Genomic DNA, 19,131 nt, shown 5'->3' with positions numbered 1-19,131 from the left:
GCTATAGTCGGGATCCATAGTTAAGAGACTGCTGTTTGTATTCCGCCATATAATGAGAATACTAGTGTTAGTGTAATGGCATTATGGGGCAAATGGGATCCATGACCGTACCGCCTTATAACCTGTTCCACAGTGTGACAGGCAGCATCTAAAGGGGGAGCACTGTATTGAAGTTGTGTATTTTTCCTATAGTCTTACTTACTGTTTTGTAGTGTCCCCCTCACACACACACACACATATACTATTCGTATATGCTAACAAATATTCCTGTTGGTGTATGTATTAAATATTTAAATATTATACCTTCATAAACTTTTCTTCCTTCAGAATCGCAAGCTAGCGTCATAAGGCATGGTTTGAATCTGCATTTATTAGGGTATTAGTTATTTGTTTTCAGAATATTTGACAGTGTTTGTTTTTTTCTGGCATCTGTTGTGCTTGGTATGTATTTATTAATTCAGCAACTTTATACCTTTTGATAAAATCTAGTTATGTTGCTATTATACTTGGAAAGTCTAATATCTCAGACGCTAATTAAGGCACTGACCTCGTATTGGGGTTAAATTAACACTGTTCGTGTCTTGGAGACCATGACCATACTGCACAGAACAAGAATGTTTGCGTTTTGTCATATTTTTGGTTCTCATTTCCTGACGTTTTGCTTTGGTTTAAGGGGGACAGCCTGTTTCTTTTGGATGAGTGCTGTGACAGTTTGAGCATTACCACACTAGACCATGCCGTATGCTAATTTAATCACTTTTGGATTGGGTTTTGCCAAGCACAACTGAGTGTTTTGCATTTGCTGAATTTTAAAATCACATACTGTAACTACATCACATAGAGGAATGAAAAACGTCAGACTTTTCAGAATGTTGACTCTGGCAGTGTTGGTCAACTATGACTTCATTCTTCTCCACATGCCAGACTTGTATGTTTTTTTGTAATGTCAGTATTGTTGAACATTTCCAACTCAAGTAAATATTTATTGAATCTAATTTGGCTGTAGAGATTTTTTATTTCTTTTTTGTATATATAATGAAGACGCATTCAAAGGATACAGTATCTGAGCTTGACGGTTTAGTACAGGAATACATGTTCATTGACCAAATGTTTAGCATACTTTATTAAGGAGAAGATATAGATGTATATTATTTACTCCTTCGTGTCCAACATAGACAACTGGAATTTCATTAACAATCTGGATTCCTCTTAGATAAAAATAAACTTAAAAACTGAATCCCTCAGCCATTAATCTGTTCTGTACCTTGCAACTTTGAACGTAAAAACTAAATTTGTAAGCCACATTCAAAACCTCTCCAATTGATAGCAAGTAGGCTGTACTATCCTCTATGAAGTAAAATGTGCAAGAAGCTTAAAGTAGACAAGCGTTCAGCTTGTGCTTTCATCAGTGTACTTATGAAAGACTTGTTCCATTTCAATTTGAAGATGACCAACAACCATACCTTCGGGATATGCCTGTCACAGGTCAGGTATTCACTGAGAATTTTCTATCAGAACTGCTGATAGAGCCCTCCGTCCTGCCCACTGAGGTTTTAAATAGTCCCTCCATGGAGATTACATTCCCATTTGCCTCTCGCAACCAGGTAGGTAAGGTGGGTATAAACAAACCTCTTCCAGTTGTTGATTCTCTTAAAGTTTTTTTAGTTTTCTGTAACTCCATTTCAATTTATTGCTGAAAGTTGGCTTGGGCTACCTTGGCACCCACACTCGCTGTGCACTGCCTAGTCTGGTTGTTGATTACTATTGAGATTACTGCTTCGCAGTTTCAGGAAAAAAAAAACAAACAAACTTTTTTTCTAGTAATTGGATAATTATGAACCAAGCCAAGCACCAAATTAAGTACAGTTTTTATACTGTACTTTTTTTGTGCAATGAGACTTCCTACATGTATGTGTTGACAAATTGTGTTTTTTTTTTTTTTTTTTTTTACTAGGTTTTATACATGTTAAGTTTCTAAGTGCAATATCATATTTCTTTTTGTAGGGTATTTAATGTTAATAAATAAATGCATTCACACCCAGTTCTGCCTTCTGTGTGAGCGCAATTTATTGCCACTGACGAAGGGTTAAGTAATGGATAATGTCAAGTTTTTTTTTTTTTTTTTTTTAAGTGATATATCATCTGCAACATTTCAAATACGGTATAAGTTTAACTGAAACGAGTAGCATTTTGTTTTATTTCATTCATTTTAATGTATCTGTAGCCTCCTCTGGGAAACATGCAAGGCAACAGCGCACTGTAATGCAACAAGGACAAGGAGTGCTGTTTTACTAGATTTGTTAATACAATATTTTTCCTAAGTGATCTGAATTATTCTAACTAATTGCAATATGAAGAAAGAGGAAATAATAATAAAAGACAATTTAGTAAATCCTTCAGTGAAGTGTAAAAACTGTTGCTTAGATAGGGCCAAAAATATTGTTTATTCAAATGCAGCTTTACATTTAGGTCATTCAGGGGGCAGTATTAGATCTGGCATATTTCCTCTGGAACATTTTGTTTACACGAGCTGGCCATCACGCACTTCACAGTGTTGTGATTTGGCCCAGCGCTTGGTCCGATCCTCATGATTTAGTGTGTTTTTCTAATGCAGTAGTCCATTTAAACCAAGCAGTAGGATGCAGTCAGCAGAGCATGTAATACTTTACTGTGCTTGAGCCCATACAAGCAGAATTTGATGCTCTTTCTGCAGGATGACAGGAAATTCTACCAACGTGGATATAAGAGTTATGTTAATTGTTTGCAGAAGCCATTTAGCTGTTAAAGGTTCAGTGTGTGCACAGTTTTTTTTTTTTTTTTACACTGATATTTATAAAAGATGGAAAAATTACTGTTAACACATGACAGCTGTTCTACTTTCCCATAAATATATTAAGTATACAGGCCAGAATCAAGTCGGTAGAGAAGCCCTCTGGATTGCTGTGCTATCCTTGAACTCTTTTGTCTCTTAACCAACTAGGTCTGTTGTTCAGGGAGTAATGCGTACTATATGTGTGTTGATTTTGGGTAATCATTTCTTAATTGTTAACAATTCATGCTTCAAATGAGTGACAACTTTACATTACTCAACTTCATTAAAGTAAATGTGCCAAGACATTTCTGTAAATGAGCGTCTGGTTTCACAAGCATGGATAAGCATTCATTTTGGACTACTTTACCTAAAGTAACTTGATGTAGTCCCAAGGTTCGTGCTAATCAGGGTCTTTGAAACCAGCCATAAATGTTCAACAACATTGAAAAAAAGGAGTTTATTGAAACATTCTCTTTTTATGAACAGTGCCCCAGGCGCAAGGTTTGTGAAGCAGATGGCAAACTCATCACCATCACCGTTCTTCAACACAGACATTTTTCATAGAAGAACATGTGAAAAATGACCTGTTTTAGTTAAGTGAGAATACTTACTTACAGAATGGGAGACGAAGCTCAGAAGCTGTTATATATATATATATATATATATATATATATATATATATATATATATATATATATATATATATATATATATATGTTTCTTCAGTGAGTTTTCAACCTGCTCTCTATCATCCATTACAGATTTTTACTTCTCACATACCTGTTTAGGGAGCTGCTGTGGTATCGGAACATCCTATAGCAGTCTAAACTGAAAAATGGTGATAAATAATTGGAAACTTCAAATGTATTTAATTAGTCCTAGGTTTTAATCTATCTAACATTTGGCTAATTTGTACTGTAAGCCATTATTATCGATGCAGTTTCAAATTACTCAATAGATACATTTTTTTGTACAATGCTGCGGTGTGCATGTTTAACTTTATCATAAGGGCCTAATCTAATTTGAATATCCTTAGAGGCAGAATTGGAACACATTTATTGTATGTTGCCAATTTGGATTAGAGCCGTCTTTTGAATTAGATCTATCAATATTTCAAACCTCTTACTCCAGTGCTTATACCTTGAATGTTATTTCCATTAAAGAAACACATTACGTTCTTGGCAAATTACTTGAGCAGCAAGCTGAATTCCACCTACCTCCTTCTCTCATGTTATTGTTATCTGGTTATTTGGCAAAGAGAGTTATAAAAGTTATTTGTGTTTTGGTTACAAAACAGTGATTGTATAATGACTTGCAGGTTGTATCCATTTTACAAGTAGCAAGAGAAGGTAACTGTTAAGACTTTTAATTGTGAAATGTATTTGTCAGGAGATTTTATTGGAAAAACAAGTGTCAGTATTACTTTGAATCATCTTAGAATTCTACAATTTAGAATTCAGCAATTTTAACTCCTTCATGACCTTAAAAATAACGGTTTCCTTTCACAGCTCCTGATTCTTGATTGTGTATAAAACAATATGATTTTAGTCAGATGATGGGATCAGATTGATTAGTTGTGAAATCTGTGACATGTTTCTGTAGCAATTAGAGCTGTGAGGTGGTTGAATCCATTTTTGTTGGTAACCAGCTTGTCACATTTCTGCAACTTTTGGAAATCCAGAGTCCTCACAGAACTGGGCTGATTCTAGTGTCTTGGCTGAAGTGGTGCAAGAGGCCTGCATACTTGTCATCTGAAAGGCAAAAGCAGAGTTTGTTTTCTTTGTCAAAATTTTTGGGGATAGCTTTTACAACTCTCTTCCAAACTAACACAATAATATTTTCATGGCAGTATATCACTAACATTTTGGTATTTGAAGGGTGAGAAGTCCAGTATAGTATTACAAACCTGCTCCCTTGAATGATAGGTTAGGAATATATTTCCTGTGGAATGAATTCATGGGTTTTTAGATGTGTGTAAGTGTGTTTTTACATTCAGTGGTTGAAATAAAAAGGCAACCTATTGTGTTAAAAGAGAATGATGTAATTTTTAACCACGTGGTTTTCTGGCATACAGTATGTGTGTTTCCAAATGTAAAAAGTCACTGCAGACAGCCTGCGAAGTAAAATATTCATTGAGTTAAATTGGCAGAATTCGACACAAGTGAGTAATCTAAACCAAGATAATTCAACTCAACTGAGTGATGTAATAGTTGGCATCTTCACTGCTCCACACCAGAGTTCAAAATGTGTCTAAAGACGTGCTATCTGTCTCTGTGTCATGCATTTCTTTTTTCATCCACCCCATTCATCCATCTTTTAATTACAACCAGATTTAGAAAACGTTTACATAAATACATATCCAGTATATGTGTACAGTTCCAAATAAAGACTGTTTGTAAAGAATTACTTTTTACTTAGACATACAATATACAAAACAAACGAGACTTATAGAAGCATTTAAATAAATTAGTAGTTAAATATTTGAACAGAAGCTGCCAACTTGCATATTGGAAATCTAGTATTAAAGTGAAAGCAAAATACCAGTATTTGAAAGAAAGGTGTGTGTTTATTTAATATACACACACACACAATGTTAATCGAACTTTGCATTAAGCCTTTTCTTAACTGACAGGGTAAAACAATAGGAAAACAATAACACACGGCGAGTGGCAATTACACATCAATAATAGTAATTGCAGAGATTATTCTTCTCAGGAACTAACTCAAACCACATAACATCCTGTTGGGCTTATGTCAGTGATGACTATGATCCATTAATGATAGTAACCATGTGGCTTCTAATACGGAATGCTGTATCTACAGTTATTGTGCAGATGTAGTTATTCCACCAAAGAATTGGTGCTTCTTCCCCCCTAAGCGCCCGCCTCCACCACGTAAGTCTGCAGCACTGTGGCACCCAAAGTGTCTGTTGGATCCACCCGGAAAGCCCACAATCGCTTTCTGGGCCGTGACAATAACAACTGCCAGGTGGCTAAGGAGGATCAGGAGGTAGCAGCTTAGACCATTTGCACAATTGCCCCCACCCAACAAAAGGGGGGGGGGGGTTATTCCAGGTATTTTCTGGTGCCAAAAACAGGATAGCGGCCTCAGACCAATCCTCGATCAGGTAAACTTGTATCCGAGTCAGAGATGGTTCAAAATGCTATGCTGACTTCACAGCGGCTGTTGCAGTCTGTCAGGCCAGACGACTGGTTCACCATGGTGGACCTAAAAGACGCCTATTTTCACATCCCCATAAAATAAAACCAGCGCACAGGAAGCACCTGAGGTTTGCCTTTCAGGGAACAGTATACCAGTTCTGTGTTCTGCCGTTCGGCCTCTTTCTAGCTCTGTGCGTTTAAAAAAAATGCATGGAGGCTATACTGGCCACTTTGCGCCGGGTTGTGATCGGCTCATTTGCGTCGAGTCTCCAGCACAGGCACATGAACAATCGGAGCTTATCACCAACCACCTACATCGTTTGGGCCTGAAAGTGAACTATGCAAAGAGCCAGGACTCAGGGCTCATGTTGGCTACTCTGTCAGACAGAGTGAGGAGAGTTACCTCCTGCCTAGAGCTGTTTCAGCTCAGCAGAGCACTTAAACTAGTGGTTTTATACAGGCTTCTGGGCTTGATGGCAGCAGCATTCAATACCCTTCCACTACGTCTTCTACATGTGCGCTCCCTGCAGGCATGGTTCAACTACACGACTTGTCAGCCCATGTTGAATCGCAACCTCCTGTTTACTGTGTCTCAACAACAGGCACTCTCTTGGTGGAGACAGCTGGCACATCTAAGCCTAGGTATAGCTCTGGGCAGCGTCACCAGTAGAGAGGCCATCACCAGAGACACTTCCAAATCGGGTTGGGGTGGAGTGTGTGGCAGCTCCCGTGGAAGGGTTGCCCGTGCAACTCCAGGACAAAGGCACAGATCTGGGGATGAGTATAAAAAAATATCAAAGGCCTTGAATGTCAAGGTCAAGACAATTATTACGAAGTGGAAAGTGTATGGCACCACCAAGACCCTGCCTAGATCAGGCCATCACTCCAAATTAGATGACCGAGCAAGAAGGAGACTGATCAGAGAGGCTACCAAGAGGCCAATAGTAACTTTGCAAGAGCTACAGACTTTTATGGCCAAGACTGGTCAAAGTGTGCATGTGACAGCAATATCCCAAGCACTCCACAAATCTGGCCTGTATTTTACTCAAGAAATCCCTCCTTGAATCCCGTTTGAAGCTTGCAAAAAAACTGTCAGGAGATTCTGTAGTCATGGGGCAAAAAGTTATGTGGTCTGATGAGACTAAAATGGAACTTTTTGGCCTAAATGCAAAGTGTTATGTTTGGCGCAAACCCAAAGAACACCATCCCTACTGTGAAGCATGGTGGTGGCAGCATCATGTTATGGGGATGTTTCTCATCAGCAGGGACTGGGGCACTTGTCAGAATAGAAGGAAAAATAAATGGAGCAAAGTACAGAGAAGTCCTTGAGATAAAGCTGCTGCCCTCTGCAAGAAAGCCGAAACTGGGACGGAAGTTCACCTTTCAGTATAAAAACGACCCAAAGCTCACAGCCAAGGCTACACTGGAGTGGCTAAGGGACAACAAGGTAAATGTCCTTGAGCCCTGACCTAAATCCAATCGGAAATTTATGGCATTACTTGACGATTGCTGTCCATCAGTGCTCCCCAAGGAACTTGACAGAGCTTGAACAGTTTTGTAAAGCAGAATGGTAAACTATTGCCCAATCTAGGTGTGCAAAGTTACCTATCCCAACAGACTCACAGCTGTAATTGCTGCCAAAGGTGCCTCCAATGATTAACTCACGGGGGTGGAGACTTATCCAATTATGATCTTTCAGTTTTGTATTTTTCACATATAATCTTTTTCTCAATAAAAACATTTTTCCCCTTAACAGTATGGTGTGTAGAGAAGTGGGGAAAAAAAATGCATGAAACTATGAAGCACTGACACAACACAATGTGAAAAAAGTTCAAGGCGGTGTAGACTTTCTGTGGTGTGTGTGTGTGTGTGTGTGTGTGTGTGTGTGTGTGTGTGTGTGTGTGTGTGTGTGTGTGTGTGTGTGTATATATATATATATATATATATATATATATATATATATATATTACACACACACACACACACACACACAGTACCAGTCAAAAGTTTGAGTACACTTGCTGGAAACTAGGTTTTTTTCATAATTGACAATGTTTTACGTCGTATACGTTTCTGTAAATACTTGAAAATGAGAACACATGTTACAATATACAAAACAAAACATTAGGAATATCAAAGCAATGTTCAAGAAAATTGAAAATTGTCTCTAAATCTTGGATTCCTCCAAATAGCCACCCTTTGCCTTAATAACAGCCTCACAAACACAAGTCATTCAGTTAACAAGTTTCAGCAGGAAATCACCCAACATGTCTTCCCAGCTGTTCTGCAGCAATTCCCAGAGATGTAGGGAACTTGTGGGAAGCTTTGCTTTGACTCTTCTGTCCAGTTTGTCCCACACAAGTTCTATGGGATCGAGGTCTGGAGACTGGGCAGGCCAGGTCATTAGATTGAGGGTTGTCCTTCACTTTTCTTCTTCACCAGATAGTTCTTGCACAACTTTGAGGTGTGTTTCGAGTCATTATCGTGCTGAAGAATGAAGGACTGCCCAACTAGCCGTAATCCTGATGGAATGGCATGCCTCTGAAGTATGCTATGATAGCCATGCTGGTTGAGCTTGCCATGGACTTGGTAAAGATCACCAACTCTGTCACCACACTGCCTCCTCCATGCTTGACAGTGGGAACCACACATGCAGAGCTCATGCACTCACCCTCTCTGCGTTTTACAAATACTTGGCGGTTGGACCCAAATATTTCAAATTTTGACTTATCAGTCCTTAAGACCGACTTCCACTCCTCAAACATCCAGTTTCTGTGTTTTTTGGCCCAGGTAAGTCTCTTCCTCTTATTCTGCACTCTTAACAATGGTTTCTTTGCAGCAATTCTTCCTTATGCCAGCTTCACGCAATCTCCTCTGAACAGTTGATGTTGAAACATCTGTACTTCTAGTAGCATTTAGCCGAGTTTGTATTTCAGGGGCAGTTAATCGCCGGTTTTGCAGACTTGTGACTCTGATGAACTTGTTCTGTGATCCTGAGGTCACCCTTGGCCTACCTGACCTTGTTCGGTCCTCATGAGTGCCAGTTTCTTTAAATCATTTGATGATCTTGGCCACAGCAGTTACAGACACTTGCAAAGTTCTTGCGATTTGTTTTAAAGATTGATCTTCATTTCTTAAAGTAATTACAGACTGTCTTTTTTCTTAACTGAGCGTATTTTGCCATTTTCTGCTTACATTCAGGAATGACAAACTTGTGTCTATGCTACCTATATTTATAGTAATCATGGACCCTCACCTGTTGACAATAATTGGTGACAAAAGGTTAATTAGGTAACATGCTAGTTAACTCAGAGAACATCTAACAAAGACACTTTTATACTTAGGCCAGTGTTCTAACACCGTGTTATACACATTTCAGACTTTTAACTGACTTGGGCTTCAGACTGAAATCCCCTTGCTTTGGGTGACCATTTCATTGAAATTGACAACATTTACATTTTCATTTAAAAATGTAATTTTTGAATACAATTCACTTACGATTATCAGCTTATATAAGTACACGTATCATATAATTAAATAAGTGTTTATAGACAAGTTTATACAGTTAAAAGCATAGATAATCATGAAAAACCTGGTTTCAAGCAGGTGTACTCAAACTTTTGACTGGTACTCTGTGTGTGTGGGTGTGGGTGTATGTGTATATATATATATATATATATATATATATATATATATATATATATATATAATATGTGGCACTAAACATTTTAGTTGTTTCCAAAGCCCTATGAGTAAATTTTTTTTACATTATGAAATGGATGCAAAGAAGCAGGAAAATAACCTGAAAATATGTTTTAAAGTCAAACATTGTTTTTGTTTTTATTACAATGTGTGCATCTTCTTGGTTGGTGTGGACTCACCTTTTTAAGTTTAAAGATTTAATTTCTCAATACTTAAGTAACTAGCATAAAATACTATAATCAGTTTAGAAAAGTATGATAGTAATAAACAACCACTAATGTCTACTTAAGTATGGTGCATTTTAGTTGAAGCAATAACATTTTGTTTAGTAACAGCCACTTCTGTTTAATTACTTTCCATAATGTAAACATCACATTTTCAGAAATTCATGGTGTGGAATTGTAGGCACTGCAGTAGTTATCCACTGTTAGTGTCTTGGAAAGTCTGAAATGGTGGGAGAAGGTTTGAGACAATTAGACACACTTGAGACTACTTTAGCAGTTCCGTGTGGATTCCCCCCCCATTTTAAATAAAACTGTAGCACAGCAGTGTGCACAAAAATCTATATGGAAATACAGTTTGATCTTTTATAGGGCATGTTTTATTTAATGTATTTCCATGAATGGCTCGTTGGTAAAGGAAAATGTTGCTTAAGCAGAGAATATGGGCCACTACAGATTGTGACAATATACTATTTCCGAAAATTTTTAGTCAGTCGGAATCTCAATTTATTAAACCTAAAATACAGGTTTAAGGAATGGAAATACATTTATTGGATTTGGCAAGCCTCATGTAAGACCCTAGAATTGGTACTCACAGGGAGTTTAGAGCCATAGTATTATATGAACATACATGGTACTGTATATCTCAAGTACTGTCCTTCACTTACTGTAGTAGCTGATTCAATTCTTTGATCACTTTGAATACAGAAAATAAATACATTGTCAACAGTTCTATTGCAGACACATTAATAATTTATTTTAAATGTTTTAAATGGGCTTTTTATGACTTAAATCTGGTTTAAATGTAATGTGTTAATCTCTTCTGTAGTTGAGGCAGTTATTGTTTTTAGTTTGTACTCTTTAGAACTGGGTTAAATTGTATTTTTCATTATCTTGCAGAGTCTAAAACCAGATCAAGTTACCAAAGCTGCTTTGCAAAGGAATACCATATTTGAAAAAGTGTGCAAAAATGTAAGTATAAACAAAGCTGTTGTGTTTTTGTTTGTTTTTATTCACTACATTTATATAGTAGCATGAACATACAGTGTTGATTTAGTAAAAGTTTTTTTCATTCTGTATTATCAGAATTAAGTTAACCCACTGTGCCAGTGGTTCCCAACCTTTTTCAATGTAGGGACCCCCTTGGTGTTTGAATTTTTCCCACAGACCACATGACACGTATAAGTACATGTAGAAATAAAGTATTTATGTAACATACCTAACAATGAGATTGCTGGCCTTGAATCTTTGCTACCAGGTCAGCAAGAAATGTTGTCATTTTACACGTTGAAAATTGCTTATGGCAAAGTTCCTGTTTCTTTTGTTTAAAAAAGAAAAAAAAAAGTAATTTTTGTCATATCCTGAATGCTTTGTAGATAAATGGCGTCTCAATTTTGTAGAATTGAGAGTTTTGTTTGACAAAACCTCCTGACAAATAAAGCGCTGGGGCTTGGGTCGTCCTCAGATCCAGTAAATGTAAATACCAGTGCTGGTGCCCGAAACTGTTACCTTGTGTAGCAAATTAATATATCCATTTCTGACGCAATTTATTGCATTCGCCGAGTTGCCAACTGCCCGATGTACATAAAAAACACAAGGGAATACGAAGACAAGGTGGGTGGGAAACAATTTGAAAAAGAAAACAAACTGATTGGGGAATGTACAGCATTTTACATACCACTTCTGGTGTGCTGTGACGTGTAAATTAAACAGGATTGGTGACACACAGTCGATAGGATTTATAGCATTTTGCTTAAATATGACTGTGTCAGAACAGACATTACTGTACATTTTTTCCAGAAGTAGTGTTAAGAAAATGTGCTTTTGGCATATAGTCTTGAGATAGCCCATATGATAACATGGAGCTGAAATCGATCATTCACACTACGGTACAGTTCACAAGTCAAGCAACAAATATAGCCTCTCTTTGTTTCACATTAACTGTAATTGACAATGGTTATGACAGAGCGACAAAGCCATTGAGTGGTCCAGAAGAAAGACTTTAAACAATCCCAGCAAATGAAATCTTAAACTTAAAGCTGTGATGCCACCATTTTACCGTAAATACACTCCTGTCATAGTTAATGTCTGGATGTTGTGTCTTATATTTTATCGTTTTGTGCACAATACTTTGTTATAAAACAGGCTATATTACTTGGAGCAACAGGAGTTTAGAAATCAGATCAGCTATTCAAGGGATGTTATAGACTAGCTCAGAAAGCGAAACAAAGGTTCTGCACCAGTGTGTACACTATATGCATGTTTGTTTGCAAATTGTAATTAAACATACCCTCAAGTGGAGTTTGTATGCCCCCCCCACCCGCCATATTGGGGTCAAGTGACTTTTTGCAAATCTTCCTCTGCCACAATGTCAAAGTCTCATATCTCAGAAACTATAAGGCGGTTCCTTTATATTTTCATGGTCGTATAAACTCGGCATACTTAATGTGTTGGTGACACTGACCTCTCGCCTACTGTTGCTGCTATTTTAAAATTAGCCCTTTGACAGCTTCATTGCGTTTATCTCTAGCCTTATTAATTAATTATAGACCTAATACTTTTACATAGGGTTTTTATAATTGATGCACGGTTGTACTGAATTTCAATCACAGGTGGTGGTTAATGAAAAGTAACTGTTTCAGTTCCACTACAGACCACTCTATCAGGCATAGTCTTTACAACCTGTATTCTACGATTGTCAAAGTTTTATTACAGGTGGAGTCCAACAGAAATTAATCTTTATATTGCTACCAAAGACACTTTGTTTTTATTCACAAAAACTCTTATTTCTAGTTTAATTAATACTTAGATGTTTAGTCTTCAGTTATCAGAATGGTTTATTAGCAATAGCATTAGGGTTGCCCCCTTTATAACTATATTGTGGTTCTTGTGTGCTTGCAAATACTTCAAATGGTACACTATAGATAAAGTGCTGCATCAATTCTGTACATTGTTGTAGGTCACATGGTCCCTTTTCATCATTAGTCTCTGTGAAATGTCTGCATACTCCAAATGGAAGTGTAAAATACAAGCAAGAACCAAAAGATTTTCAACAGAAAAGGGGTACCAGTGATACTGCAAGTGCAGTAAGAAAATCTATGTTTACAACCTTAGTTAGGACTCCTTAAAAGCAGCAGTTTTAATGACCTTGATAAAAAAAAAATCTCAAACTTACCAGGCAAGTACGAATGCCAGCTGCAAAGTAGAAATGGAAGACCATCTGCATAGAGCAGTGGCAAAAAAAAAAAAAAAAATGCCTGCAAGTCCACCAGAAGTACACTGATACAGGGCCAGTCAGTCATCCAAAGGAGGCCACACTGAGTGGTAAAAAGCTGTGAAAGAGGAAGCCTAAATTCATTTTTTACAAAGGTGTTTGTTTGTTTAAGTAATGTAAGGTATTGATGTTCTCAACTATCCTGTCTTCATATTGAAATGCTGGGGCAGTGCAGTCAGAGTTTGGAAATAATAACTTGGGAGTGCTTTCATGTTTGAAAAAAAGTCCTGCTTCTCTTCTGAAAGAGAGCTGTTCTTAATTCTTTATGGAATGTTATTTTGGTTGCTTTCTGTGTGGTGGGTGATGTACCAGATGTTTACTGGAATATCTATCTTTTGTATTTGTTGCCACAACTTTTTTTTTTATATTTAAACATGACATGAGAGGTTGAAAACTAAAGGAAGGGAACATTTAGTTTTTTTCCTGATTAAAAATGTTTTGGTGACATAGAGGGAAAATAGAGGGTAAATTTATATGGATTAAATAACAGATCCCTTTTTATCACCAAGGTAACTGCAGCAGACATTATGATTACAGCTGGAGGCCTCTTTGATATATGTGGGAGTGAAAGCTAGCCACAGGTCAGATTATCAGTCATCATTAACCTTTTCACTTTTCCCTGTTATCTGTTTGCTGCCGGTCAAAGTCTGTCAGACCTTTTGCCTGCTCTTGCCCTTTGAATTCCAGTTTTTTTTTCTTTCACCAGTTAAAAGCACTTGTGAACCCACAGACGACTTTCCCATGTTTTATACACTTAGGCCAGTCATATTCTGTTGTGATAACCTTGGCAGCAAAACATAAAAAATTAAAATCCTGAGATTTTATATACAGCAAGTCATTTTGAAGTGTTTACATGTTTCCTATATGTGTACACAGTGAAATTAGTGGGGTCTTTGTGCGTTTGGTACATAAACAACAGTCCAGATGTTTAGAATCATTTGATTCCAATGAAACAGTTTTGTCTGGCAGTGACTGAACAGTTTGACTTTTTCTGCCTAGAAACTGAAACCATACTGCAGAAAACAATTCTTTAGTGTATGCATTAATTAAATGAGTAACAGTTTATCTAAACCTGCTGTTTTAGTTTTATCAGATTATTTCTGATATTACAGGCAGATATATTCATATTTTCTTAATGTGCTGTGGATATGCCCCCCCCCCCCCCCCCCCAACAGGGATGTTTTAAATTAGGTTTTGTATTAAAAACAGCAGATGACCACGGACTAAATGAAGTGCAAATGTGCGTTTTTAATTTTTCAAAATATTAATCAATAAATAAATAAATATGTATTACTTGTCATGACACACATGCGTCAACATGTTATTTATTTCTTAGCAGACGTCCTTATCCAGGGCAACTTATAATTCTCACAAGTTATCACAGTACAAAGTATTGCATTATAAAATATCACATTACAGAATATCAGAATACAGGTAAGAGCAGATATTGAAAGTACAATAAAATAAAATAAAAATGCAAAACTGGGCAGTGCAAGCCATCGGGAGACGCGTCAAAAATCACACTGGATGTTTCCATCAATGCATTTGTTAAGTTTACCACTAAGCATCACCATTTTCTGTCAAATATTTATGATTTAAGATTGTCGGCGTTAGGCAGTGTTTTAGCTGATGTACAGTACTGTCACACGGTTGCCAATACATACTTCTGCAATAACCAGTGGCTGTCCAGCAAAGCACAGCGCCCTGACATTTGGGCATTCGTAGTGCAGACGGAAATAGTATCTACAGAAGGTATGAATATGACATCAACACAAAACAAGCCAGGTTTATTCGCCTTGAAATCATAAAAATAAAAGAATTTTCAGAACTGGGATGTGGAAGCAATCGGGAGATGGATCAAAAATCACACTGGACATTTCCATCAATGCATTCCATACGTTTACCAACTAAATCATCGCCATTTTTTGTCAAATATTTACCATTAAGATTGTCAGTGTTTTAGCTGATGGACAGTACTGTCACACGGTCACCAATACATACCTCTCTGCAATAACCAGTGGCTGTCCAGCAAAGCACAGCGCCCTGACAAACTCATTAACACAGTCATTCTGCACTCTCTTTTTATTAAAGCACGTGTAAAAGCCGCAGAAGTTGATTGCTTGTTTCTCAATTCACTTTCTTGTTTCAGTTTAATGTGTCGCTTATTTTTCGCTTATATAAAATGTTCTTTTATTGTCAGCGTGAACATGTACCTCAATGCAGCAGTATGTGCAGTGCTATGCATCCTCTGCCTCATCTGATCCACTTCTGCTATTATTGCATTTTGTATACTTCGAAAAAAAATTTTTAATATACACTACCGGTCAAAAGTTTTAGAGTTTTTATTGAAATTTAAGCAGTTCAAGTCCAGTGAATAACCTGAAATGGTAAAAAGGTAAGCGGTAAACTGCCAGAGGTTAAAAAAAAAAAAGTTTAGGTTACCAAAAACTGAAAAATAATGTACATTTCAGAGTTATACAAAAAGGCCTTTTTCAGGGAACAAGTAATGGGTTAACAATTTACAGCTGTTCTGCAGCAATGGAAGTAAATTAAGCCTTGAAAGTTGATGTTAACAATTCCTACAGGTGTCCCAACTTCTGTTGATTACTTACAAACCCTCTGTATAAAAGCAGTATTGGAACATACTGTGTTACTACACCCTCTTAGGCATTATTTAGACAGTATTGTACTGCAGCAAGTAGTATATTGCTATCATAATGGTGAGAAAAAGGCAATTAACAAAGAAAGACAGACAGACCATTATAACCCTTAAAACTGTAGGTCTTTCCTTTAGAGAAATTGCAAAGAAAGCCAAGGTGTCAGTGAGTACAGTTTCCCACACCATCAAAAGGCACTTGGAAACTGGAGGTAACTCTGACAGGAAGAGGTCTGACAGACCCAAGGCCACAACTGAATCAGAAGATAAGTTTCTGAGAGTCAACAGCTTGCGTGATAGGTGGCTCACAGGACAACAGCTTCAAGTACAGCTTAACACTGGTCGAAGTAAGCAAGTCTCAGTTTCAACTGTGAAGAGAAGACTTTGAGCTGCAGGTTTGACAGGTCTAGTGGCAGTAAGAAAGCCATTGCTAAGATGGCAAAATAAGAAAAAGAGGCTTGCCTGGGCCATGAAGCACTGCCAGTGGACTACTGAAGACTGGAAGAAGGTCTTATGGACTGATGAATCAGAATTTGAATTCTTCGGTTCATCACGCAGGGTTTTTGTACGCCATCGAGTAGGCGAAAGGAAGGTTCCTCAGTGTGTAACACCAACTATCAAACGTGGAGGAGGACGCGTGATGGTCTGGGGCTCTTTTGCTGGATCCAGAGTCGGCGACTTGCACAGAGTGAGTGGCACCCTGAACCAAAACGGCTACCACAGCATTTTGCAGCGCCATGCAGTACCCTCTGGTATACGCCTGGTTGGTCATGGGTTCATCCTACAGCAAGATAATGGCCCAGAACATACCTCCAGGCTATGTCAGAACTACCTTAGAAGAAAAGAACAAGACGGTAGGCTTCAAATCATGGAATGGCCAGCACAGTCTCCTGACTTAAACCCCATCAAGCTGGTTTGGGATGAACTGGGCAGAAGGGTGAAAGCAAAGCAACCTAGAAGTGCAACACATTTGTGGGAACTTCTACAACAGTGTTGGGAAGAACTTTCCGAACAATATTTGATTTCCATTGTAGAAAGAATGCCACGAGTGTGTTCAGCTGTTATATCTGCAAAAGGTGGCTACTTTGAGTCAAAAATTTGGATTAAATTTTGTTAAACAAAATGATTCCATGATTTCTTTTTTATCTCCAATTGTTTATTTGTTCTGTGCTTTAATTTCAGAGTACATTTAGACATTTAACTCCGTGCATTTCAATAAAAACTGGAAAAATGGAAGTGTTCTAAAACTTTTGACCGGTAGTGTATATTCATAAACTGATTTAAGTTTTCTCCCAATTCCTCATCCACTAAAAATACTATATTTTCATGTATTTCAGTTTAGTTTTTGATCAAGCTAGTTACTACGACCAGAAAGTTGAACAGTAATCGGACATTGATTGGCCAACATAATCAGGTGATAATGTGTTTGAGAAGTGACAGAGAGCCACGTTTGAACACTATTTGATCCTCTGACATCTAAACACCTGCTGTATCCTAGGATACAGTGCTAGGCTGCTGCTTATAATGTCAGAGTCAAAATAAAACAGCATTTTAATCAAATTATTGTGAATAAACCGGAAATGCGGAACACTAATTCTACTTCTACATAAGTAACAGGCAAACTAACGTTAATACAACTAATGCAAAACAGCACAATGGCAGAGGCAAAAATAACAGCGTTACTTAGGGTTAACTTATAGTTAAACTATAGGGCTGTGTCCAAAGGTTTGTTCGCTAGCCAGGGATTCGAAGATTGTTTTAAACCTTTGAAGGTTCGTCAGATGGGTTCACGCACTGTTTTTTTTTCAGTTTTTTTTCTTCACATTAACAAAAACTGTTTGACAACACGAAAATGCTGTAAATCACACATTAAATGTCACTCAAGTGTCATGCATAATTTGATCTTTTAATTTGTATAATGCATATTATGTAAACAAAAGTTGTTAATAAAATCCGCTACCACATCATTATGCATTACTTACAACTGGAGCAGGGTATAGTATGCAAAGCAGTGAGCTAATACCTCTAGTGGCTGTATTGCTTCAGTAAAATATGTACTGAATACCTAGTGTACAAGACAGTGTAAGAGAAGTGCTATGGAAGATTATGTTTGAAACATACAAAATATACGCTAACACTAATAATTTTTAATTTCGAAAACTGAGCACCATCCGCCCCTCCCTCCTGCAGCTCGTGTTATCCAGTGGCAAACCTTTAATCTCTTCATTCGCCATCTCGACAGCAAAGAACTGTATAGCGTAAGCTGTATTGAAAGAAATGTCTCGAAACCCCTCTGCTGTTTGGGATTTTTTTGTTAAATGCCCAGACAACCAAAAAAAAAGTTGAATGCAAACTGTGCAAGTGACTCATATCATGAAGGCCTAACCAATCTCTGGGGTCACTTGACAAGCGTAAGTTCATATTATTATTATTATTATTGTTATTGTTAACAAAAAAAAAAAAAAAAAAAAAAACAAAAAAAAAAAAAAAAAAAAAAAAAAAAAAAAAAAAAAAAAAATTATTTGTATTATTAATATGTTTAGTAGCAGTATAATGTGACTGATAACCTGCTTGGAATGGTGACTGTTAAATAAAGCTTTGTCTGCTGCAGTTTAAGCTGGTGCAATGCAAGCTTACTGTATAGGTTACGAGATAAATAAATGTAATTTTATTTTTATTTAAATTATAAAAACGTGATTTCTGTTCTATATAACGTATTTTAAACTACATGTGAATGTTTTATTCCATTTGTATGGATCACCTGTAAAATAATAGGATTTTCAATCAAATATAAACAAGTAGCTATGGTAACATCACCAATAAATTATGCAAATGAGTACCATCGAAGGTTCAGACCTACCTTTGGTAATGTGTTCCGAACCTTCGAAGGTCAAAATGTACCCTTCGTTGCAGCCCTAATAAACTAACTGTCAAACTAAATTAACACAGCACCCCTACACACATCACAAAATGCTGCAGCAATAATACAAGACATGCACATTATTTAACAGAAAAGTGAAAGCATCTCTCCAGAATGGGAAACACCAAATTGTTTGGTGACTTGTATCCAATGCAGGTTTTTTTCAAGAGCTCGAACAATTTCTATCTTTGTGTAGGAAGAGAAACAGCGACGCATTTTGCCGTTTTGTTTACATGACATTTTGTAGCGATGAGTTGTACTCATGGAAATCGGAACAATTAATTCAATGTTATGACGGTGGTTCTGGAAAGATTTAATAAACCAATCACTGTCCCTAAAGACACTCTTGCAATAACAAGTCACTTTTTTACAAAGTAGTACTGTA

General features: G+C 37.1%; 1 protein-coding gene across 1 annotated transcript in view; it reads left to right on the top strand.

Moving 5' to 3' along the window:
- LOC121302565 (serum response factor-binding protein 1-like) overlaps positions 1–19,131 on the top strand; it is a 53,720-nt gene that overhangs the window by 22,533 nt on the left and 12,056 nt on the right. The window contains exon 4 of the mRNA XM_041232568.1: positions 10,797–10,868. Within this exon, the coding sequence (XP_041088502.1) occupies positions 10,797–10,868 (72 nt within the window). The remainder of the gene's footprint in view (positions 1–10,796; positions 10,869–19,131) is intronic.

Source organism: Polyodon spathula, chromosome 2, assembly GCF_017654505.1.
Source record: "Polyodon spathula isolate WHYD16114869_AA chromosome 2, ASM1765450v1, whole genome shotgun sequence".
NCBI classification, from domain to species: Eukaryota; Metazoa; Chordata; class Actinopteri; order Acipenseriformes; family Polyodontidae; genus Polyodon; species Polyodon spathula.
Note: the sequence above shows the minus strand (reverse complement) of the source record. Positions and strands in the feature narration are given on the sequence as shown.